The 23,849-nt window shown below is 41.8% G+C and overlaps 1 protein-coding gene across 5 annotated transcripts; it reads right to left on the reverse strand.

Annotated features, from left to right (window-relative positions):
* Nucleotides 1–923: 923 nt before the first annotated feature.
* adam23b (ADAM metallopeptidase domain 23b) lies at nt 924–22,941 on the reverse strand. 5 transcript variants are annotated; one of them, XM_030080489.1, is made up of 26 exons: nt 22,711–22,941; nt 21,374–21,591; nt 20,619–20,695; nt 17,133–17,196; nt 15,895–15,977; nt 15,686–15,749; nt 15,314–15,386; nt 14,279–14,349; nt 14,005–14,070; nt 13,681–13,749; nt 12,887–13,053; nt 12,541–12,625; nt 12,358–12,445; nt 12,080–12,131; nt 11,092–11,191; nt 10,919–10,990; nt 10,749–10,835; nt 10,535–10,615; nt 10,366–10,416; nt 10,139–10,202; nt 9,872–9,977; nt 8,858–8,977; nt 8,440–8,608; nt 6,864–6,975; nt 6,198–6,288; nt 924–2,858 (listed from the first exon to the last, which is right to left on the reverse strand). In XM_030080489.1, the coding sequence occupies exons 1-26, from the start codon at nt 22,784–22,786 to the stop codon at nt 2,813–2,815; spliced, it is 2,352 nt and encodes a 783-aa protein (XP_029936349.1). In that variant the 5' UTR covers nt 22,787–22,941; the 3' UTR covers nt 924–2,812. The 5 variants fall into 5 exon arrangements, with proteins under 5 accessions (XP_029936349.1, XP_029936348.1, XP_029936352.1 ...); XM_030080488.1 differs by lacking the exon at nt 6,198–6,288 and adding an exon at nt 5,286–5,376 and having other exon boundaries at nt 22,711–22,786; XM_030080490.1 differs by lacking the exon at nt 924–2,858 and adding an exon at nt 5,295–5,376.
* Between the last annotated feature and the right edge of the window lie 908 nt (nt 22,942–23,849).

The following is a 23,849-nucleotide window of genomic DNA, read 5'->3' on the forward strand; positions in this document are numbered from 1 at the left end:
GCTGATATAAAAATGAGGCATCTGTTTTCTTGTACATGAGCTTTAAAAAAATGTATTCATTTCACGGTAAAATCAAAACATTAAAGGGTAAATATCACACAACTGAACTCAAAAGAAACAATTCAGAATTTATTTGACCATCTAAATTTTAGATGTTCTTCAATATTTGAAATGTAGTCAGAAGAAAGGCTTTTGGTAGTGTCTTAACTCCTCATAAGTTAAGACACAAGTCTGTTTTACTCTGTTGTTTACAAACCTAGTCAAACCAAAATGTTTTCAATGTTCCAGTGTTTTCAAAAACATGTCAACTCATTTCACTGTCATACGCACTCAGTTCCTGTTTTAAAAGCCCTAACAATAAATTCCAGATATCATCAATTAAAGAAAGAACTGTATTCTTTAATAAACACATTTAAGGGGCATCAATATATCAGTAGGAGCCACTGTATCAAAATTACAGAGACAGAATTTAAGACTTCTAGGGGATTAGCTATTGAGACTGATTGATGATCCAAATATTTCCTGCACTTTGCACATTGTCTATTTAAATAAACAGAATCACAAATAACTGCCTGAGAGGATAAACAGCTTTTTAACTAACAGCAATGATTTAGAGCATGTTCAACCATCAATGTGTGAACCTGAGGAAGGTATAGTGAAATTTACATGGTCTACATTGGTCTATAAAATAAAGCTGAAATTTTAGTGAAGAAAAATAAACTCAATGACATTTGCTTGATCCCCTGGAACATGGGGTCACAACATGTTTCCTTGCCCCAATTTTCTGCTACACACTTCTTATAGCAGTGATGCCTCTTAAGTTATGCCTGGTTCAGTGAGAGCTTGGTCAAAAAAACAAAAACAAAAACAAAAACAAACAAACAAACAAACAACAAAAAAAAACAAAAACAGAGACCCTTGGATAAAATATGTCTGTAGTTTATTCATCGGTCCAACTGTACATGATGCAGTGAGAGAGGGACAAGTGATGATGACAACATTGAGGATTACACAATGCCAGTGCTATGGCAGCACCAGGAACACACCAACCATCAGCTGGACTGGAAATAGTAGCCCTGCACAAGGAAACTGTTCAGGCCTCAGTATGTACAGGCACTGTACAGAGTGTGTGTGTGATTAAAAATGTCAGATTGGATGAAAAACACACAAAAATGATTTTCATTTTCACAAATGTAAAAGGATGCTCTCTTCACTTTCTCATTGGAAATATGAATTCACTTCTGTTTTAAGTCCGTTCCTAGTTTGAGTACTTTGAAGCTAAATGAAAGGAGAGGTGGGAGTGGCCAAATACAAAAGATTAGCTGATTAGCAGAGGTTCTGTATTTCCATATTTATATTGTTATCATTATTAACCCATACTTTTGTGCAATATCTCTCTTTGCATAGTAAATAAAAGTTAAATGTTTTGTTGTTGACATGCACCTATCTTTTGTAGCGTATTTTTCTTGCGGATTTTGGGGACTCCCATATAGAATTATAAGCCCACTATAGTGATTGCATGCAGCGTACCAGTAGAGCTGAACTTGATTTCTAGTAAGAGTTTATGAGAGCACAAGGCCAAGCCAGTATAGTGGGTGTTCATGAGGACTGTTAAGTGAGACCTGATGGACAGGTGAGAGCCTGCATGGACAGACTGTATGCCTTCAGCACTCGGAGAGGCACCACTGGATGCAGACAGAGGGGAAAGTGCTCTGTGTGCAACAACATCCATATGTTCAGGTGATTGGTTCTTTGGCTTTTGAGTCACTTCTGAAAAGTACTTAAGGGATCCTTAGGACATTATTCTGATCTAATCTCTGTCTGTGTGGTCGCTGTGCGTGAACCTCTCAAACTGACATCCTACTCCTTTACACCTGCTGCTCCATCCCTTCAACCATATCCGACCTTTGACCTCTACCTAGACAATTACAGTAGGCTATGTAGTGTGTGATTACAGTACTTTGCTGAACACCTAGTAGAGTGAGTATTATACCATCATGTTATTTGTAGCATTTTGGCCCAAATCATAATTGCGTTGTATTTCATTAACATTGCCAAAAACACCCGCTATACAACATGCTAAGACAAAAAGAAAAGCAACTGATGTTATTGTAAAATGATATGTTGTAATTCCAAACCTGACCTCTTTCTCCTCTTTTATGTACAATCTTGCCACCTGTGTGTGCGTGTGTGTGTGTGTGTATGTGCATGTGTGTGTGTCTGAGTATTGTCAATGAGATGTGGTCTGCACTGACCCTATGGGTCCTTGCATGCAGCCTTCCTTCACTCCTTACCATCTACAGCACCTAAAAGTGAACTAAGAGGAGCTTTTCCACTGGGTTTGTTTTTTTTTAATGATTCTATCTCCTCTGTTTGATGATTTTTTTTTCTCACTTTATTTTTATTTGCTTTTTTGCGGTATATTCATAGCTTTCGTAGCCATGCAGAGTCCTGAATAGAGGGCTCTTCATGCCAGGGTCAGCGAGCAGCACACTTTGTGTGAATAATCATGCCAGGTGAGAGAGTGGTGTGGTTTCCGCCTGAACGCCTGTGCACTGGCACTAGAGGATTGAAGAAGAGCTCTGTCACTCTAGAGATCAGGGTGGGGTGGGGTTGTTAGGTGGGTGAGGTGATGGATTTGAAAAGGCTGCATGTCTATGCCACTACAATGGAATTTGTTAAAATGTCCACTATGTCTTTTTCAAGTAAATGTAATGCCAAAGATCAGCAGCAATAAGTGCAGTCCAGCTGTCAAGTAGCCAACTAAGGAAGCCTTGGAGGAGTCCCTCTCTGATCGCCATCTCTCCTGGGGTTAAATGGCTGCGGCGTTGGGGTCATATCGCCGCTTCTTCACATTTCTTATGAGGAGAGAGGAAACAGGTGTCAGTTTTTGCCATAGCGATGTATTCAACACAACTAGTGCAACCTGGACAAGCAACCACACTCATCTCTTCAGCTTGCAGTTTACACTAGGTTCATAACTAATCTACAGTAAACAATACTTCAACTTTGTTACAGGCCCATTTAATAGTGAAAGAAATGTCTAATCTATTAGCACTTCAGAGATCCTATAATATTGTATGAGCAATGCTGAAGACATTAAGATGAGAAGAGGCTGCTCCTTGTTGTTCTGGTTCTGCCTTGTCTGCAAACAGATGGTCAAGGGTATTGGCATTCACAAAATTTTGAATGTAAATAAATGGATGAGGTATGTAGTTATGTGTCAAGCTTGTTTTTCTTTTTCAAATTACCTTACAGGAGCCCGGTGTCAGGAAATCATTTATCGAGATCCCTTTTATCCACATTCATCATTCAGTGTTTATGTTTTCTTTTGCCAAACGCTTTTGACATTTTGCCATTATGCATAAAATATTAAAGTCATAATGCTGTCACAGGCATAAAATATGCTAGCACCATGCATTCAATTTTTAAGGAACACACAATGTTTAATTACCCTCAGTGGTGTTCAGTCTGTGTTGGTGACAAGCCTGACATAGAGATTCATGACACTGAGCAATGAAAGTGCATAAGTGATCTAAATGAGAACTATGACCCAGTGTATTGGGCCTGAGTACAATAACATCTACATTTAATTAAGCTGATCTGAACTTGAAGGTCTATGAATAGGCTATAAATACCCTCAACTGGCCACTTGCAGACAACTGCGTACCAGCTGGTGCGTGCAACATCTGTTTACAAGGTGAAGTGTAGGAGACATCTTTCATTACCGTTTTTGATGGGAAAGACATTAGTTCCACTTAAAACATAACCATTTGGGAGGAAAGAGTCAAAACAAAAAATGTTCTCTATAGAGGAGGGAAAGAGGAAACAACCACATGAACAACGACCACAGTAGCAGCAGCAACAATTACTACTACTACTACAACAGTGGGACGACATCGAATACAACAACAGGAGTTATGCATAACCTCCCCGTACTGTGGCTTGTTGTGGGGCTTCTATCAGTCTGTCATGCACCTGTTCCAATAGTAGGCCAGTTGAAGGTGGCACTATTGCTGTGCGTGGTTCATGCAGTGCAATGCGCCGTGTCTGTACCAGGTCTGTGAAGCAGGCAGCAATGGCAGCTGGTGTGGGCGGGTCCGAGAGTCCTGCTCTGCTCTAGGGCGGAGCTTGGCCATCCAGGTGGGTGTGGCCAGCCATGGCACAAAGGCTGCGGCCAACAAAATGGTCCTGGCATCTTTCTTTCTTTCTTTCTTTCTCTGTTTCTCTCTCACTCTCTCTCTCTCTCACTCTCTCTCTCTCATCTCTCCACTTAAATTCTCACCCTCAAGCAGTAACGGATTAAGAAAAAGATGATGGCAGTGATGAGAGCACAGCAACCCAGGACCAAATCATTCTGGGTTTGGCTCAGCCTTTGTGCAATGAACTGACCTCCTCCAAGTCAACAAGTGAACATGCAGAAACGTTTCATTTCTCTTTCTTTTTCTTTCTTTTTTTTTTTGTTTTGGTGACAACCATGATGCTTTGCTAACTGGCATGCTTCGGTGGCTGTGGTGTACTTCTCATTTACTCCTTAGACCTATTTAGATTTAAATGTATAACACCCCTGTTGCTCAAGACAGCAGGCTAAAGTGGTTGATTGGAACTTTAGTTATTCAAGATAATTTACTGTACAAAACGTACATTTCCTGGCTATGCAGTGTAATAATCTAGGCCTGTGTATTTGATCATCCTATGTTTGAATTCCAGAGGGGACATGAGATTTTAATAAAAAACAAACATAAATCTGCCTGTATGCAGCTGAACATTTCTTAATCATTGAGCTGACCCATTTAAAGTTATCTTTGCCCTCTGTTGCAGTGTATGCAGATCTCTGTAATCAGGCCCTGGACTGAACATGCATGTCAAGCTTTGAGCTTTGTCCGTCCAATCAGTTTGAGGTTCTGCTACAGATGCACAGACAACCCTCTCATGGATCCCATACATACATATAACATATAACCTTGAGACATCATCTGCACTCTGTCTATCCCATAGAATAATACACACTTTAACCTTTTAGCTTGAAGTTAACTGTAAGGCCAGCCATAATATCACAAGTGCATGTAGGATGAAGCTGAGAATTTTACATGTAACTCCTGTCAGGCACATGCTCTTAATGTATGTCTTAACACAAATAAACAGGCTGGCCCAATGTAATAGGCTTCATGTTTGTGTGTTATCCAGTATGGTCTGTATTCTGTAGCAGGAGCTCAAACCCTGGTGTCTAGAAGCAGCAGGGATGCTAGAGTTACAGCAGGAGAGACATGCGGCGTGTTGCTTACTTAAAGCCCCATCCAGTCCCCCCCAGCACTATGGCAGCCACAAGGATGGCTCCGGCGATGGAGCCTATTATTAGATTGGTGGCACTAGGACCTGTAAAGGGTTATGGGGAAAAAGACATGAGTTCCTATACTTACTTACTGTATAAATAACATGTAACTATACAATGACGATCTCACATGAAACAGAAAACATATCATAAGAATACTGTTACAGTAAAATGACTAAATCTGCAAAGGTTTGCATGCTTTTCAGGCCCCTTAGTGTGCAAATCTTAATAATGTGATTTGAATGTGTTAAGGCAGTGGCCTTGGAAATGCTGTAGTCAACCTATGGTTAGGTGAAGTAGTGGGCAGTGATTATCAGTGGACTACATGACTGTTTCTTAAGGTTGTGCAAAAAACTAGTGTGTCCATCACTGTAAGGGTTGAGTTAAACAGAAATTGACAGGTGATCTATGTAGCCTGTAATATAAACAGTAAAAGTATTTGACGGGGTCCCAGTCACCACATGGCCTGCCACTGACAAGCCAGGTCACTAACTGAATACTTCTCAGGACTGTTTATTTAAATGCCCCACATGCCCCAGAAAGGAGAGGATCACAGGAGCAACCACATGACGACTAAGAGTAAGAGAAAGAAAAGGGAAAAGAGGAGGAGGGGGAAGATGAGGAAAGAGACTCATAGTAATGGGGAACAACGGGAAGTGGCAGGAGAGGAGGGGGGAGTCCATCAATCAATCACACAACACTGAAAACATCCAATCACATGACAATTATATGGTCACCACCAACACACGAGAAACACAAAGCCACCGGGACGCACACACGCGGGCTCAGGCCGGCTCACGAGACCGCCCGCACACTGAGGCACCACTATGAGAGGAAGAGCTGTGAAAGGGTTAAAGATGCTTACTCTATTCCCCACCCTGTGCCTCCAAAAATCACCCCCAGGGCCAGAATGGTCCCTGCTACTGCCCCTATCAGCCTGTTAGTGGCCACGCTCACTGTACAGAGGGAAAAGGAGCATTATTACCACCCTGTCAAAAACAAACAGCAGGCTTCTGCTTCAGAGTCATGGATAAAGTGATACTGTTCCCTCTGTGACTGTCTATCCCATTGCCACCCCCTTATCCACCTCCCCTGTACTCAAAAGGCACTGCAGCGTCTTATGGGAAATCTATTGATCTGCTTAGATGGAAGTACTGTTTCTCATTATATGAATACAGCATAAGATAAAAAGCATCAGGTATCCAGCATAATAGTGTTGATTGGATATTCTGAATGTGTTGAAAATATAAGACTGCTTTTTATAACCTCCTTCTTTTGCCACTTTACATGGAAAGTCATTATAGCCTTATTTCAGTGCACCTGTCAATCAAATAATGTTTCATACTCTGACATCAAATCGTCTGTGCTAATTCAGACCTAAGCAGTGTGTGTGAGAGCAACATTGCAATATTGCAGTACAAAATATTACAATGCTGGTGCAGTGAATCTTGGCTAAATGGAATGGATGTATTTAAACTTGTGTGTTATACAGCCTATCAGACGCCAGAGGTTGAGAGAGGTGGAAACCGACCCTTAGGTCCTTCGTCCTCAGGTGCCTCAGGCTCCTTAGGCGGGTCAGGCATGCTACAGTCTGTCCCCGCCCAGGTGGTATCACAGGTGCATGTGGCTTCATTGTTGCACACCTAAACAGATCAGACAGAAACAGTGACGTGGGAACATAAGAATTGCAAATGTAGTAAAGGTGCTGATACACTAGTGTAATTTTTGGTGCTGTGCACATAAGCACTATCTCCTGTAATAGGCAACAAAGACACACAAAGGGTGAAGGTTTTTGCATCATATCCTGGATACAAGAAGCTCAAGTGGGATAAGCAGATGAGGTTTTGCTTAAAGAGGTACAGCTCTAGAGGCAGAAATCATCTCATCTGGCACTCGGGGGTTTTCTGGCTAAGAAACATTAGACTGAGGCAAACTAAAGTGGTAAAAGAGTTAACATAATGAAGCTTACTGCTCTTGCAATTACCTCAAACAAGTATGGACCATAAACCACTGTTACCCTGCTGGCCTGGTCCATGATGGGGCAATGCAAGTACTGAGAGAAAGGTTCTGTTTCCACACCCTATGTTCCATCAATGTAATTTTATTTTCAAACTGAATTAAAGATTTCCTCAACATAAGTTTTGAAAACTGACAATAGATCCATGTTCCCTCGATACTTTCCCTCATTTTGTCATAACGAGATGAATAATGTGCAAAAATGCATAATTCGATAGTACAGATATAGTATATAGGCTCAATAAATAATATCTAAAATGGTCTGAAAATGGTGCATGTCCAAAATTGCATTAAAAAAATATAGGGCCCTGGGACCATAGGACCTTGGAAACTCCTAGCCATTAACCACACTAGCCAATTTGGTCTGTTTACGACAATTTACCCACATTTTCCATTGCAATAAACAATTTTTCAAAATTTTCGGGAATACAAAAGATTTCAATCATGAATTTTTGGTTGAAACACCCACCTTATAATATTCTGTTTTTGTGGCTAATTGTATTGTCACCATTATAAACCACAGAACTAATAACTGGCTGTGTAAAGCAAACATCTCTCACAACACAACAGTGCTACTGCTTTTAGGAAAACTAACTTGGATGACTTTATTACGGTGATGGAATGCTGATGTGAAGAAATTTGGAATCTCAGAAAGTTGATTTTCATATCGCAGTGGAATGAATGAAAACCAATGGCTGGATAGAAGGTAGGAAAAATTATATTGGAGTTCTAAAATATGACTGCTTGCCTCAGGAGAAGATGAGCAGAAATGTATATACATTTGTAGATATTATGCTAAACATGCAGAATCACTTTTATGGCCCTTAGGTCAGCCTAATTAGGTCATAGCCCTATGGTTAGTTCCTTTTTGGCCTTTCAAGTTTGCCAGCTAGTTAACTTGCACTTGGTTTGGTGCTTCTTTAGTTCGCTCCATTGAGGTTTCATTCAACCAATAAGGTTATTTCTGCCTCCAGAGCTGCTCTACCTCTGAGAAATGATTGTACAACTATAACTCCAATCTGCATGTGGCTAAACTAACACTCCACAGGCACTGCTGCACATCAGACTTGTATGTGTATCCCAGGACTCACCCCATGGGCAGAGCACACCTGTCCATTGGGTCCACTGGGGCAGGTGCTCATGTTGAGTGACTGAATGGGCAGACACTTGCGGTCAAGGCACATCATTGACGGCCCACAGGGAGTCCCATCCTCCACGTAGCCTAAGTCAGTCTCATCATCCAAAAGAACATGGCCACCACTATGGGAAAATGACAGAAAAAGAGGATGTTGAACACTGGAGAACACGAGAGTGGAAGCAAGAGTAGAGTAGGAGAGAACACGAGAGGGACAGAGGAGATAGGGAATAATGTTAACAGAGAATAGAAGGGCTAAAGTGTTGTACAGGCAGTCCAAAACACAAGAGGAAAGAGGAGGAGTATTAATTGACATCTTTCCAGAGCTTTCCAGGACATGGAACAGCGCCATAATACAGTGAACATGGGTTTACCTGCAGTCTACCAGCCTGCCTTGATGGTTGAAGGAGGTGGGAGTAATTTCTCCCTTCATTAGTCCAATGCGTGGGTTACGTCCAATGTTAGTACATAAAAGGTATCCACAGAACACATCACTGTAAAGAAAAGCAGACAAAGACTTGTATAAAGACCAAGGTTCTGCCTAACTCTAACTTTGACTTCATATTTACCTCACAGTCTCTTTCAACAACATGGACATTATGCAAATACAGATTACATAATGGAAAATGATGATCATTCTGATGTGTGCCTCACAAAAGAGTGTCTTCCAGCAGCCAATAGAGACTTATGTTAAACTGAAAAGCAAAAAGAAAATGTGCACTTGATTAACACATTTTGGCCATATAGCTGATGGTCATGAGTGAGACAAATCAAGCAAAACTGAATATTTACAGCCAATGTTTAGAGAAGAAATAACAAAGGACCAACCCCAAATTGAGTTTCCCTGAGTAAAGACCGACCTGCCTAAGAAAACAAGCTTATAAGGATGAAAAGTAACTGGATAGACACTTTATTGCCCTCTACTGGTATCCTCTAAAATAAGGCATTGGGACCAAGCTCCATCCTCTATGAAGAAATATAAATTCAAGAAGTGTTTTGTCTGAGAATTTATAGTCACAAAAGCTAATTTAATTTCTGCCATTGTCAACCCTGATGATGTTTTTTATTGATACTGCCACTGGGAAGATATCAGCGTATGAAAGGAGGCATGCTTGCATTATCCTGTTCTTGGTAACAGCGTCTCTGGGCTACACTCCGTGCGTTTTATGACTAAGTACTGCAAGACAAAATTGGCTGACTTTTCCCACAGCTGTGGACTTCACCCTCCATGGCTCCACCTGCTGCCCCCTTTAATCTGGACAGAAATCTCTGTAAATACATGCCAACCCAGACACACCACTTTCCCAGCTGCAAACAAGCCAGTACAAAGGCAACAGATAGCGCAACAGTTAGTCTGTTATTTCACATCATCTATGGTTAAAACTCACTGTTTAGTGCACTGAATCCACTTCTCTCCATCCTTTCCACAGTTGCCCTTCTCTGTCCCCTCTGTATTTAGCTTCTCATAGCAGAACTTCTCTGAGCCTCCAGCCTCTGCACAGACAACAATAGCAGAGGAGGCAAAAGGGGGGTTGATTACATAACATGTGCCTTCTTTGCACTGACTGCATAAGTTTTTCTGCCTCTAAGGAAGTAAGATGATACTCTGTCATCCCACTGTAATGAGAGATATAAACATGAGGTATTAAACTTACTTGGCCCCCAGATGTATTTACACTGGTTTTCTCTAGTCTTGCACTCTCCATTGTAGCAGCGACCCTGCAGAGGGAGAAACAGGGGGAGACAGAGAGAGAGAGAGAGGGAGAGAGAGAGAGAGAGAGAGAGAGAGAGAGAGAGAGAGAGAGAGAGAAGAATTGCTGTTCTGCTGCAAAACAGCGCCTACGTAGACTGGTGAAAATGTTTTGCACAGTAATCAGTCTACCTGGTTCAGGTGGCAGAGGTAACCATCTTGTTTATGGAGATTGGGAGGGCACTGCAAACAATGATACAGAAAGATTTCTCCTTAACCATGCCCAATATCTTAAATATGAAAACAATGATATAGAAGAACTGTTTTAGATGAAACATTAAACAGTGCTACACAAGAACACCTGTCCAGAGTCCCCAGAGCAAGTCTCTGAGATATCACAGTCGTTCACAGCATATCGGCAACTGTAACCCCGCGGATAGAACTGGGGGGAAAAGGAGAGAAGACAAAACTGTAAATTAAGAATTTAGAAGTAGATACATTTTTAGGCTGAAATTATTATTTTGTGTTTATTTGTGCAGTAAAACAGTAAGAATAAACCACTGACAAGCTCATACCAGACAGGTGTTATTGCAGCACGGACCATCACTGCAATGGGCCCCATTGGCTAGGGAACACTTCTTGCAGCATTCCTTGTAGCACTCCTGAAAAATAAACAGGTAAAGGGGCTTCGTCCATCTGAACAAACATTTTTGGCATTTTTGTGAATGGCTGAAATGAAACTCACGGCTCTTGCTCCACAGTCGCATTCCTCTCCTACCTCTACAAATCCATTCCCACATTCTGTTGCCTCAAACAGCTGCCAAAAGAAATTGCGAGGGTGAGAAGGATTCAGCGAGCACGTCTGCTGCTTGACAGCTGTGACGTGTCAACAGTAATGCAGTTTTTTGAGCATCTAACCTTGGTGGGCCTGTTAAATAGACATGACCCTCCACCCTTTAAAAGGAACTCCTTGTAGTCTGAGATGCTGCATTTGGAGAATCTCCGTGGGTGTTGGACTCTGGGGAGGAGAAGAATACAAGTTGATAATTTAGCACCAGTGCTGTAAGAAACACGATGCCATATGTTGCCTGGTGCCACTGATGCACTCCGTGATGAGCTGTTTTCCACATGAGACTACCAAACAAAATAAGCAAGATGTCAGAGCACCTTTCACATGCAAATATTGTTTACACCCCTATAGAGAAACAACTGAGAGCTACACAGTCTCTGGCAGTCTCTGCCTCCCATATTATATTACACTTTGGGCATTTCTGGTGCTTGTCAGTGCCCCTAGATGATGAATGGACCAATTCAGTTTGCTATTTATGATGGGTTAACATATACAAACATGAGCAATGTAAACATGGGTCATGCAAAATTAAAATAAAGTCCAATTAATTTCATAGAGTATTAATACTGTTGTAGAAACACGTGGAATGATATAATACATACTTATTAGATAGCTGCTATCTAAAACACATAGGGTGTTCATCCCTTGCATCTCGATGCTGGATGACTTGAAATACAGTTTGGCAAAGAAATACAGAGGGCCAACATAAACAGCACAATCTACAGAAGGAAAAAGACTGAGACTAAGTAGCAGTCATGAATTATTCAGTCACTAAACTCAGTACGCAACACTGAATGAAAACTGGAACATTAAGCAAAACATTCTTCTGCCAGCCATGTAAAGAGTTTAATGGAATTCCTCTCTAAGTAATGGCAATAATTAATAATTACTGTCTACATGTAAACACAGTCAGATTGATGATAATTCAGTCAGCTGTTTTAAGTACTGTTCCTACACTTTCACTCTTTTTGTGCATGTGATGAGTGTGTGTGTGTGTGTGTGTGTGTGTGTGTGTGTGTGTGTGTGTCTGTGTCAGGGGGGGATGTAGGATATTACCCAGTGTCCTCCATAATGCAGCCCACCCAGGAATCAGCACAGCCGCACTCTTCTGCAAAATAGAGAGAGAGAGCACAAAGGAGATTAAACAGAGTTTGAAGAAATAAAAAAGAAGTTTTGCTATAATTTGGTTGTTTTTATTTAACTGCATTGTTCAGAACTGCAATACCAAACTGTGAAACTAATGTCATTTTGACTCCTCAACTCTTATATAAGCCACCTTCCCCTAAACCACATATCGCTGTGAGGCAGAGACAGGGGTGTGTGTGCATGTATACTTCTCTTGGAGGCCAGGTCCCACTGGATCCCCAGGTTCTGTGCCAGGCTCTGGGACAGAGACACTGCCATGGACCAGGTGGTGCCATACTGTTGGCACAGCAGAGACCAGAGATTATTTACCTGCAGTCACACTCTGTGATACATGAACTGTGTGACACTGGACATTAGTCAGCAGGTCTGACCTCGTTGACCCCTACTCCACGGCTCACTGAACACATGCCCCCGAAGTATGCAACGCTGCTTCTGCGATAGTGGAAGGTCACATTTCTACAGGATGTTGGAACACAGAAAGACAGAAATGAGCGATAACACAAAAAGAAACACAGATGATCAAATCAGTCTAAATGCTAACCCACACTGTAATGGAAATGTAAATTGTGTCAATTCTGAAGACATAGGAATTAACTCAGTGACTATAATATGGGAATAGAATAAAATTGAAACCCATATGCACAGGGTGAGTGGAAAATCTGTCTGTAATGTGGTTAGTTGAAGCCAGGCCAGGCCCCTAGGGCACAGCGCACTTACGAGAAGAGGTGCACAACGTCTGCATGGTGCTTGATGCTTTGCTGCCGGTACTTGGCAAAATCTCGTAGCATTTCCAGTGGCTTCACACTGATGGGGATCTGATCCTTGTCCGTCCAGATCTCCACAGCAACAAGCACCACGCGCGTATGCAGATGCTCTTTGAAGATCTGCCATTGAAGCATGTAATGAATGGGAGGAATAAAGAGAGACAGAGAGACAGAGAAAGAGAGAGAGAGAGAGAGAAGCAACAGCACAGGGACAGGAGAACAACACTGGGTGTGAATTAGAATCTGCACTGTCTAAGGAAGACGGACGAGGGGATGGAGCACACTGGGAGCAGGGAGAAACAAGGGGGCTGTTATTGCACGTGACAACAACACAAAGCAAAGCCCAGCACAGACTGCGACAGAGTCAGAGTAGCACAAAGACAAGTATGGGGCTGACTCAGGGTTCAAGAGATCTGCTGCAATGTGACACATAAGGAAGTGTTCATCTAAGCCTTATTGGGTAATACATCAGTGGGCACTCACCGAAATAAAATATTTCGATGGTATTGTGTCTAGCCTAGGTGTTTTATGAAGGTGTGCAACATCTTGACTGCCACATCCTCACTTATTCTGAATAAATGATTACATTCAAACTTGCAAGGTCAAAGCCTACATTCCCAGCTACTTTGTATTCTGTTACACTGCAAGACAAAAATGGCCGATGTTTTGCATGTCATTTCTGAAGGGGGTCCAACATGAATATCCTAGAAATTTCTGAAATGGCAAAATTGCAAATGGCTTACTCACAGCATCCACAAGGTTAACGACAGACTTGGCAAAGTTCCTAGTGTGCTGCTTGGTCTTGTATCGTTTGTACTGGAGGTGCAAAGAGAGAGACCACAGATGAAGATGAAGATACTGCAGTGATTTGACAGAGATATGCTATCTGATGGCACTGCTCCCTCTTGTGGGCAAAAGTGAAGGAGAGAGGGAAGCAGAGTGCTTTCGTCTTCAAATATTTATACTGGATGAATTTTGAAAATGCAGTATGAATGGACTGGCATTCATAGAATTAGAAGTCAAAATGGGCCACAGACATTTCCTGTTATTGCATATGCGGAAGACACATACCATACTGTGGTCGTTGACAATCATGATCTCTAAATACTTCATCTCTTCAAATATATTGCGAGGCATCTGCAAAACAAAGGCAGAGACAATAAGCACTGTAGCACAATAAGTACTTTGCTACCATCTGAATATTTTGAAGCACTACAATGACCACAAGTCACATTTAATCCCTATATGGTAATGTTGTAATGTTATTTAACTTGCTATGTAATCAAGCAAGGGTGAATGAACTTAGGTTGTGTTACTAAAGAGAGAGGTGAGGTCAGAGACTTACAGCTCGCTTTTTCCTGCGCTTGAGCCAGGATAAGTCATCCAGCTCCGAGAGCAGCTTCTCCTCCTCCTCCACTGTGGACACATGCAAGGACAGAAACACTGAGGAAACCAGTGCCACTTCCACAGAAATATTTACCACAGGATATGGCTTGTCTACCAAGTCCACAGGGACTCGTTTTCCTAGATGTTTTTCCCTGAAAATCCGATTTTATCTCCTAAATTTCTGCTAGAGACATGGAAACAGAACTTCAGCAGCAGAACCTCTTGCATAATATGAACCCAAGTGCCATTTGGACCATCAAAGTCTAACAATATAAATTTTCCAACACTTTGAAATCACAGTTAATCCTTAGGTATTTCAGTTTCTAAACCGTCAAAACCAGACAATCATACACTTTAATAATGGGGCCTACCCCCATAGGAAAAAGATACCATTGAAATGGGCTTACAGAGTGATTTTGAAACTTGGTATCTGTGTAAAATCCTCTTTTTGGAACATAGCAATTTTCATGCAAATCCAGCAAAGGAAAGTTCCGTATATAGACTGATGCATTTAGAAAGTATTAGAATCTATCAATCTAAGTTGTAATGGTAGTCAAACCTGTGTTTTCGACAATACCATTATTCTTGACCTTTTACAAGCTAGGGATCTAATTATGATTATATTAGCAACCAACTGTGTCTATAAACCACATCATTTTCCAGAAAATATCAATCAAATATATCACACTGGTAGGCTGATGTATAGGTGATACTGGCTTATGCAGCAAAATCCTGTTATGTGACACATTACATACAGTCAGTTCTTTCCCCCCCCCAAAGAATGGCATTTATCTGTTTTTTCAAATGTTCTCCTCATTAGCGTGTGGTGTTGTGCGCAAACATAGGGTTGAAGGTAATGGCAAAGTCAGGGGAGGTTCAGTCACACTCTGTTTAACATGCCAGGACAAATGGGCCCTGGGAGCAGTGGAGGTCAGAGGTGGAGAGCTGATGGAGAAGTTTACGTAAAAAGGTTGATCGTGACAGAAACCCTCACCCTGTTCCTCTGGATCGTTGTTCCACTGAAGGGTGGGTGTTCTTCTTAATGTGTGGGGCCTTGCAGCTGTATCCTGTAAGGGCGAGACCGACAGAGTGTCAAATGGGAATGATGGCTTTGGTGGGACCAAGAGTCAAGTTACACGTACATGTGAGCACAGCCAGTTTACTCAGGCACAGAAGTTCTTGGTTATCATCTGCTTCCTTTAAAAACAGGAATGTCCTTGTGTTCAATAGGATATCCTCAATACATAACATGACAAACTGATGGCTTTTTAATGAGTGAACAAAGTCAGTGTCGCGAGCTATAGGAGTAGTAGGACAAACAAACTGTATAACACATATTCTGTCCTCATTGATAGAAACAACTTACGATTGAATGAGTCTGTTGTAAGGGCTCAATTAGATATACATAGACTCCATCGTCAAACATCCCGCTGCCAGGCAAAAGAGAGAGGGAGTGAAAAGAAGTGGGAGAGGCCAGTCAATACCGAGTCAATACAAGCTGGGGAACAGAGATGAGTGTGTCCACAGATATTCTGAGCACGGCGAGGATTATGCAGAACTCGTCTATTCACTTACTGCAGCCCGTTGCAGGTAGAAATGGCCACATGGGACTTATGTTTCCCCCTCACCTGGCCATGGTAGTAGCAGTGCTCTCCACCCTGAGGAAACACAGCCACAGTAACGATGCAGCATCACAGCACAGTAAAACCCAGCACAGAGCAACATCAGCGGCGACAAAACAGATTTGAGCCAATGCAACACTGAATATAAAACTTTGTCAGCTCTGCTCTGTAAATACATGACAGTTTTTTGCTTTTGTGTAAGCGTGTGCTGAGACTGTAACTGTAGCCATTTGGCACATCTGCAAACTGTCCAGAAGTGTCACGTATGTTTGGTAAGATGTTGAGGTAATAACAATGTGGGTTCTCTCTTGGCTCTATCTGTGACTCAGCTGTCAGACCCAGGTTGAGCAGAGGACACTCTCCCTCTCTCCCTCTCTTACTCACTCCAGCCATCCCACGCTGCATTGCTACTGCAGAGTGCTATCTCTCCCTCGTCACGTGACCTGGGTTCCAGGAGGAGGCTGCAGGGGAGCAAAACCCTGCTGATTCAGCTACAGTATGCCCAGCCCAACCCTCTGCCTGAATCAGCAGCAGCAGCAGGCACAGCAGCAGCAGGAGCCAGCTCTCATCCCTACCTGCTTTTCTTCTCTCTCCCTCTTTCTCTCCTCTGTCTTTCTCTAAAATGATTTATTTCAGTATACCTGTCTAAGTCTTTTCTCATTTTATCTTTCTACCTATCTATGTATCTATCTATGTACCTATCAATCTATCTATACAGATATCATATATATATATATATATATATATATATATATATATATATATATATATATATATATATATATATATATATATATATATATATATATATATGAATGTATGTATCTATCCTGTACATTTTGTTCTGTGTCTCAGTCTGTATTCTCTTCAATTGCATTAGCACTGATGATGCCTGAAAGTGGCTTTGTTACTTTGATTTCCAGTGCACTGAACACTTGAGAATGAAAGATAATAAGCTTGATTTACACAGACATACACACACACACACAAAAAATAAGTTCCTAACAATGCAATGGCTGAGTGTTGTGAAATCTGCAAAGCATTTGTTTTGCTTATTGCTTTGCCAACCATGTGCTTGACTGTACCAAAAACCAGACGGTGAAACTATTTGTCCCAGCTGCAAGCCATGAAGCTTCCACAGGGAACCAATTAAATTTCACTAAACATAGAGGGAAGACAGACAAACGTTACCTTTGACAGAACGGGCTTGCCCCCTTCATAGTGGATCTCAACATAATCTGAAGACAACAAGTCACTGGAAAAAAGAGAGACCGTGGGTGGTTAGGGAGAAAAAAGGTGATGTAATGGCAGTCAGTACATAAGGGCCTGTCTGGTCTTTTTCTGACTCACACCTTCTTTCATGGTTTACACGGTGGTTTAAACTGGTGGTGACTGGTGAGTACTGCTCGGTTGCCATTTTAAATAACAACACTCATCACCGCTGTTCCTGGGTCAGCCTACGCAGAGAACGTACACAAATACTCTCACAGCATCTAAAAAGTTCAAGGGATATGTGAAGTACTGCCTGCCACCAGGAAAAATTGTACAAATCATGATGCATTCACTCATGGGGATAACTAAGTATCAAAACTGGCAGAGGCTGCACAAACAAATCTGCATTTGATAAAGAGCTCATTTATGAAAGTCAACCAATTAATATTGTCATAAGATGGTGCAAAACAGAGCAGATACAAAATGTTCTCTGTATTTTTTACCAAGTAATATCTGCAACAATCGTTTAAATCTGCTTTTTTAGATGTGCAGTTTCTCCTCAAAGGGTTGCATTTTCTACAATTAGATCAAAGATTGGGAAAGAAAACACAAGCCTGTTAAATTTGTCAGTGAAGCCTAATGTGATAAATGACAGTGAGGCCTCGGCTTCACCTTGAGCACAGCTGTCCTCCGGGCAGTTCCCACCGTCTGAGTCAGCGTGCCTCACCATTACACACACACACACACACTCAATCTGTTAGCTGACGACTGGCTTCAAGAGACCGCGATTTTTGCCACAATGGCGCTTTTCCGAGTAACCTTGTAATTCAAAAACATCCTCCTATCCGTAGACGTATAGCGGCTTCGCAGCAGAAAATGTTTTAAAAAAAGAGAGAAGGTGATGGATCAGTCTTGTGAAAGCACCACTACGACATTTTTGAGTGATGCTCAGCAAGTGAGCAGGAAGTGCACAGTTGGGAGAGGAGAGTCAGAGCACCAGCACAGTGTCTGTGAGAGATTCCTGAGTGAGGGGCTATTTTTAGCTTGACAGATGAGGCAAAGAGAGGAGAGTGGGCCACAGCAGCGAGTCTGTAAGTGTGTGTCTGTGGAGGGGGTGGGGTAAAGGGTGGAGCACGCAGAGCGCTAAAGCGTTGAGTGAGTGTATCCAAATGTGTGTGTTTAATGGGCAGTGTGTGAGTGTGTGAGAGGGCGGTGATTGTGTGCGGAGACAAGGAGAAGGGAGTCCTGCCCTGAGGTCTCTCGGTCCATGGGAGACCAAGTGCCACACTGCAGTGGCAGAGGAAAGAGAGACAGAGGAGGGGGAGAGGTGACGACCAAAAACCGCATGGGGTTCTTATGTCTGGCGCCAGATCAAATGCAGCCCTGAATCCCCTGCTGACACATGATGCGGTCATTACTGCTCATAACTCCAGCACTTGGAAGTCTAAATGAGCAGATATAATGCTGAGGAGGGGTCAGCAGCACTGAAGGTATGCACAGCAAGACACCTGAGGGAGAAAAACTCCATTCAAGTCCATGTCAGGGAATTTACTGGCCCCATTAAAACTAAGCCAAGTAAACAGGGTCAAATAGATTTCTCTGAAAATGTGACTTGTTTTGATTTCATTAACAATGAACACAGAGTAAAAATAAGAGTGGAAAACCCGATTTTCTCTTGATCCAGGTTTTCCATTCCAGGTACAGCAAGAGGGTAAGAAGTGAGCTGCTGTAGTAGTTCCCATTGGCAGGTTGCAGACCTATCTATATTTAGATCAGCACTGTCGCAGCTACACCACTGAGCTGAATTCAAACCCTATACTCAAACAAAAAAGGAACACACTCAAGTAAAATCACTATGCATCTCACAGATAATGAGCAAAGGAACAGCAGGCAGTTACAGTCACATTATCAAGCCTCTTTTAAAGCTGTTACTCTATCATCAGGTGGCCCCTGTATGGAGGTGACAGAGTATGTCCATCATAACTGCTGTATATGTCAGTCTTTTGTGAGATTATCTGGGTTAGGTCAAACAAAATATATAGTGAGATGTGGACTAAAAGCCTGTAGTCAGTTCCTCATATCAGTCTCTTTTTGACATACAGTGGAGAGATGGGGAGGGGAGAGAGAGATGAGAGAGTAAAAAAACAAAGAGAGGAAAGGACAGAGAGAACAACCTCTCTTGAGGTACCGAACTACACACACACACACACACACACACACACACACACACACACGCACGCACTATGGATCACAGGTACTTCTACAATATAGGACAGATTAATAAAAAGAATTGTTGATTATTCATAATATATTACGATTCGATAATAGTATGCTTCCTCAATTTTTCCTGTCAGTTTAAATGAAACTGGAGCAAAGAGTGTTGTTTGTTTCTGAGGAGAGACAGATAGAGGTTAGGAGACCTCTGTGTGCATGTTGTGTGTGTGTGTGTATTTATGTAGGTATTGATGTGCTCTACTCAGCCACAAAGGCTCTTGATTACTTTGATTTTACCAATTAAGAAATACCAAACCACAACATAGCATCAATCCTGGCAAGGGACAACAGCACACTCCCACTGGTCTTCCTTGACGTTAGCAGTATCTTAGCTCATGGTGATTTCCAAACTGGCCACACAGAGGTCAAAAGCTGCCATAACATCTCTAGAGCCTCTCCCACATGCTCTCCATCTTTCTAGGTTTGCACAATATGATGGAGCATTTACTGGCAATAGCTCATCAAGGGCAGATCACTTCATCATGAGCTTGAAATCAGTCAGCATGTTTAAGCTCTTACACATGGCCTTACATGTGCAAAAACCTCACACGTGTAAACCAGCCATGCTGTGGAGGATGCAAATCGATATGGAGCTGTCTAGATCGTCTGGTCTCACAATGGGACAGAATAACCACAGACCACAACCCGTCTATGCAGACTTTCCCAAAAGCATTTTCTAACTAGGTCTGTCTTTATCCATAGCCTGACAGATTGTTTTTAGCTCTTGTGGGACTTTGGAAGCCTATTCTGTCTAACCTATTCAGTGACCATGCCACAGACTAAATCATCTTTGAAGGCTGTTAAATTAATCACTGACCTGCTATATAATACCTATCATTTACAATCAACAAAGTCATCTACAACACCCCAGAGACCACAAACGTTGTCACTTTTGATTTAAAGATGACCCACATATTGCTGGCTCATACAATCTGTATCCTGTGCAGAATCTGCTCGCTGCTGCTGACATGACCTTGACAACAGTAACCGTTGTGAGATGCAGACAATTCAAGTGGTGAGGAAGTTAAATCACACCCCAGAGGATGGCTCGCTGATTCACAACTGCTTTCACTGTAATGACAGCAACACCCAACTTTTTTTTATTATTAGCTACATAGTGGCAGATATTTGGTTATGAAATCAATAACTTAGACCAAAATAAAGAACTTAGATGAGTTGAATAAGACTTACTTGTTTAATGTTAGGTCCAGAACAAATCTGGAGCCAAAGGCCTCTAACTGGAAACTGGCTTGGGCGAGGTGGACCGCCTACGGGAGAGATAAAAAACAAACAGATTGATCTCCTTTCTGTTTTAATTCTCTTACATTTCAAATAGTGCAGTTCTAGGCAAAGTGAAGGAGATGGAAGAGTGTATTTACAAGAGAGAGGCCACAGTTATGACACTAATCATCTGCTATGGCCCACTTCTGCTAACACAGTGCAAAAACAAAGCATTCCTCTCTTCATGAACCACAACTGATGGCGTGAAAAGGAACAGCTGCCTTCAACATGACCTCTGTGGCTACATTCAAATTTTCGAAGACACAGATCGGTAATATTTCAAAAACTGTGTGTGTGTGCGCGTGTGTGTGTGTGAGTGTGTGTGTGTGTGTGTGTGTGTGTGTGTGTGCAGTGATTATTTTTGCCTTGACAGAATGTAGTTGGGAGTGACATTAAAAACACGAAAGTGAAAATAGGATTAAGCTGCAACACAGGCTACATGTTGGACCCAATCCATAATAGCTTGACCACCTTAATCCATGACACTATGGGTGCCCAGACACTCCTGCTGTATGTGTTTGCACAACACTTATCTTATCTTATCTAATGTTATGTGGCGGCCTTTTTGTCTATGTAATTTTGGATCTTGAACTGAAATCATTTTTATATCACACCCCAGTGCACATCCCACCTGACACATCCACCCCACCTCTGTGCTGTCTCACCTGGCCCTCTGTGGCTTGGTTTTTAGCCCGTGTGTCCAGGTCATGGTGGGTACTCTCCGAGTCCTCATTAAGGTAGTAGATCAGCCGAGAAGGGTAGGTGATCACGTGCTCTACTGCATGGTGTGTTGTGTTGTCTGTGGCAGGTGCTGCAGTTGCCTGTTGCTTCAGCAGTGCTGGCACTGCGTCCCTCTCAACCTCGTTCTCGACTCCTTGAGAAACTGCAAGACAATTCCCACCACGCAAACATGAAAATCGGCCCCATCTATACATGGAAACAGCTGACAAACCCTTCATGAAATGCACTGACAATATTCGAGGAAGTGGGTATGACTTCACTGCAATTCTTGAGGATACAGTTTAGTGAGATTTCTCTATGGGTTTCATGTTGCTGGTGAGGGAGAAATCAGACTCAGACGACGGTTACAGCCTTACAGGACTTTTTATTAAAGACACACAGCATACATGGAAACCGCAGCCAAAGTCCTAGTTATTCTTACATGTATCAGTTTATATAGCGTTAATCTCTCTATCCTATGTGACCAGGCACACACCGACCTCCCATCATCCTAAATCATCCTAAAACAGGATGTCAGTGTACACCAATGTTCCAAGAAATGTGTGTGCATGTGTTTGGGTGTGTGTATATGTGTGTGCCTTGGGGAGTGTGTGTGGTGAGAGATTGTGTTTTCAGAACATTCCCAGAATTGGGGTCCCGTGCGCCTGCTCCTGTTTCCTGTTTTACAGTCCACTGGTTTGGCCTTGCGCAATATCTGTCTAGCACAATGATATTAATCCAGATGTGTTCATATCTATGATATTATGCAACAATTTTCCCCAACATTGCCCTATCCTGATATGGATATATGCCACTATGCTGCACTTGAAAATATTATAAAAACAAAATAGAATATAAATGTTGCAATTCATTTTTGATGTTTATTGCCAGTCAAAAACTATGCACCATCATAAATAGTTTTCATAAGAGCATTTCTGCATTACACCAAATAAGCTAATGCAAACACTGCAGGTGAATATCATGCACTTCAGTAGCCTAAAGAAAGATCAACTTCATTAATCACACAAAATACAGTGCATTATTTCTTATAAGCTGAACATCAGATGCTGAGATACTGTAACCTAACCTAATGCACCACCACATTCAAGACTCCGCATATTAAAAATCCCTCTCATAAATAATTCCCTTTCTGAGCGGAAGAAAGGCTCCGTTTTGCACTTAAATGGTCAGATCTGCTTTTAGTCCTGCGCAAAAGTGAGACATGTCAACGATACAGTCAGATGAAGGTGATATGGACAGCAGAGGCTATTGCAATACGTACCGAATGACGCTAGAGATGGATGCAGCCAAGGCGAAAGAATGCTGACGAGCAGATTGGGCAGAAATATCAAATACATGATTCATATTTGATAACTGAAATATCTTAATATCAACACATCAATGTAGTTAAGAGCTTGCGGCCCATCGTCGCGGGGGAGGTGCCGTGCGCAGGGGGTTTCTTCATGTATCCAGGAGGGACCGAGATGCTGCAGTCGCTGCTGAGGGATGAACAGAAAGAAGGCGGTGGCCACGCAACGACTGGAAATCAGCAGGCAGACTCCTCCTTGACGAGCACAAAGATGTCCTCCCTCCCTGCGCGCAGGAAGCCACAGCAGATGACTCCGAAGACGCCGGGTTTAATGCAACAATAACCAGTAATAAAAAGGAAATGGCCAAAATGCAAAAAAAAAAAAAAAAAAAAAAAAAAAAAATCATAATGATTTACACACACTCGAAAAATGAGCCACATCTAATGTATTTCGATTTTTTTAAACTGAATAATAGTGAAACCAAATTATGATGGCAGTGATAATAATATAATATGATATAATATAATATAATATAATATAATAACTTGTTTTTCTATCGCTTCACACACTTTTTTTTTTAGCATGGAATTATAGTGAAACCACATGATAATGTGATGGCGAAGGTAATAATAACAGCAACAACAATAATGATTATGATTGCGATAATAATAATAATAATAATAATAATAATAATAATAATGACTGATATTTGCAATGGTGACTCCTTTGCATATGGTTGGAATGGTGTGAAATACAATAGCCTACAATACAATATACAGTACAATGCAATTCTTCATTGACACTGAAACAGTCCCATTTCTTGCTGTTTAAACTTGCTCTTCATTAGACTGAGGACACTCTGCAAGGTAACGTCTGAGGTGTTGATACAAAATCACACAGTCTAGCAGATAAATATGAGTTCTATCTGGACTGCAGGGTTGGCACATTTGAACACAGGTGAAAATGTGGGTGGCAAACAGGTGGATATGTAGGCTACTGGGATTAGGAGGATATCTGTTTGTCAATATATTGAGACAAAATAGTCTAATTAAAGAGCCTAACAGATATCAACCTGTTATGTCACACATCTCTGATATGATGGAGGTACATA

The sequence above is a fragment of the Myripristis murdjan genome, chromosome 21, assembly GCF_902150065.1.
Source record: "Myripristis murdjan chromosome 21, fMyrMur1.1, whole genome shotgun sequence".
In the NCBI taxonomy this organism is placed as follows: domain Eukaryota; kingdom Metazoa; phylum Chordata; class Actinopteri; order Holocentriformes; family Holocentridae; genus Myripristis; species Myripristis murdjan.

Coding starts and splice junctions, on each gene's coding strand:
- adam23b (XM_030080489.1), bottom strand. CDS start 22,786: ATGTATTTGATATTTCTGCCCAATCTGCTCGTCAGCATTCTTTCGCCT. Junction 12,626..12,886: donor GACGTTGTGCACCTCTTCTC/GTAAGTGCGCTG, acceptor AACATCCTGTAG/AAATGTGACCTTCCACTATC. Junction 11,192..12,079: donor TGCATTATGGAGGACACTGG/GTAATATCCTAC, acceptor TCTCCTCCCCAG/AGTCCAACACCCACGGAGAT.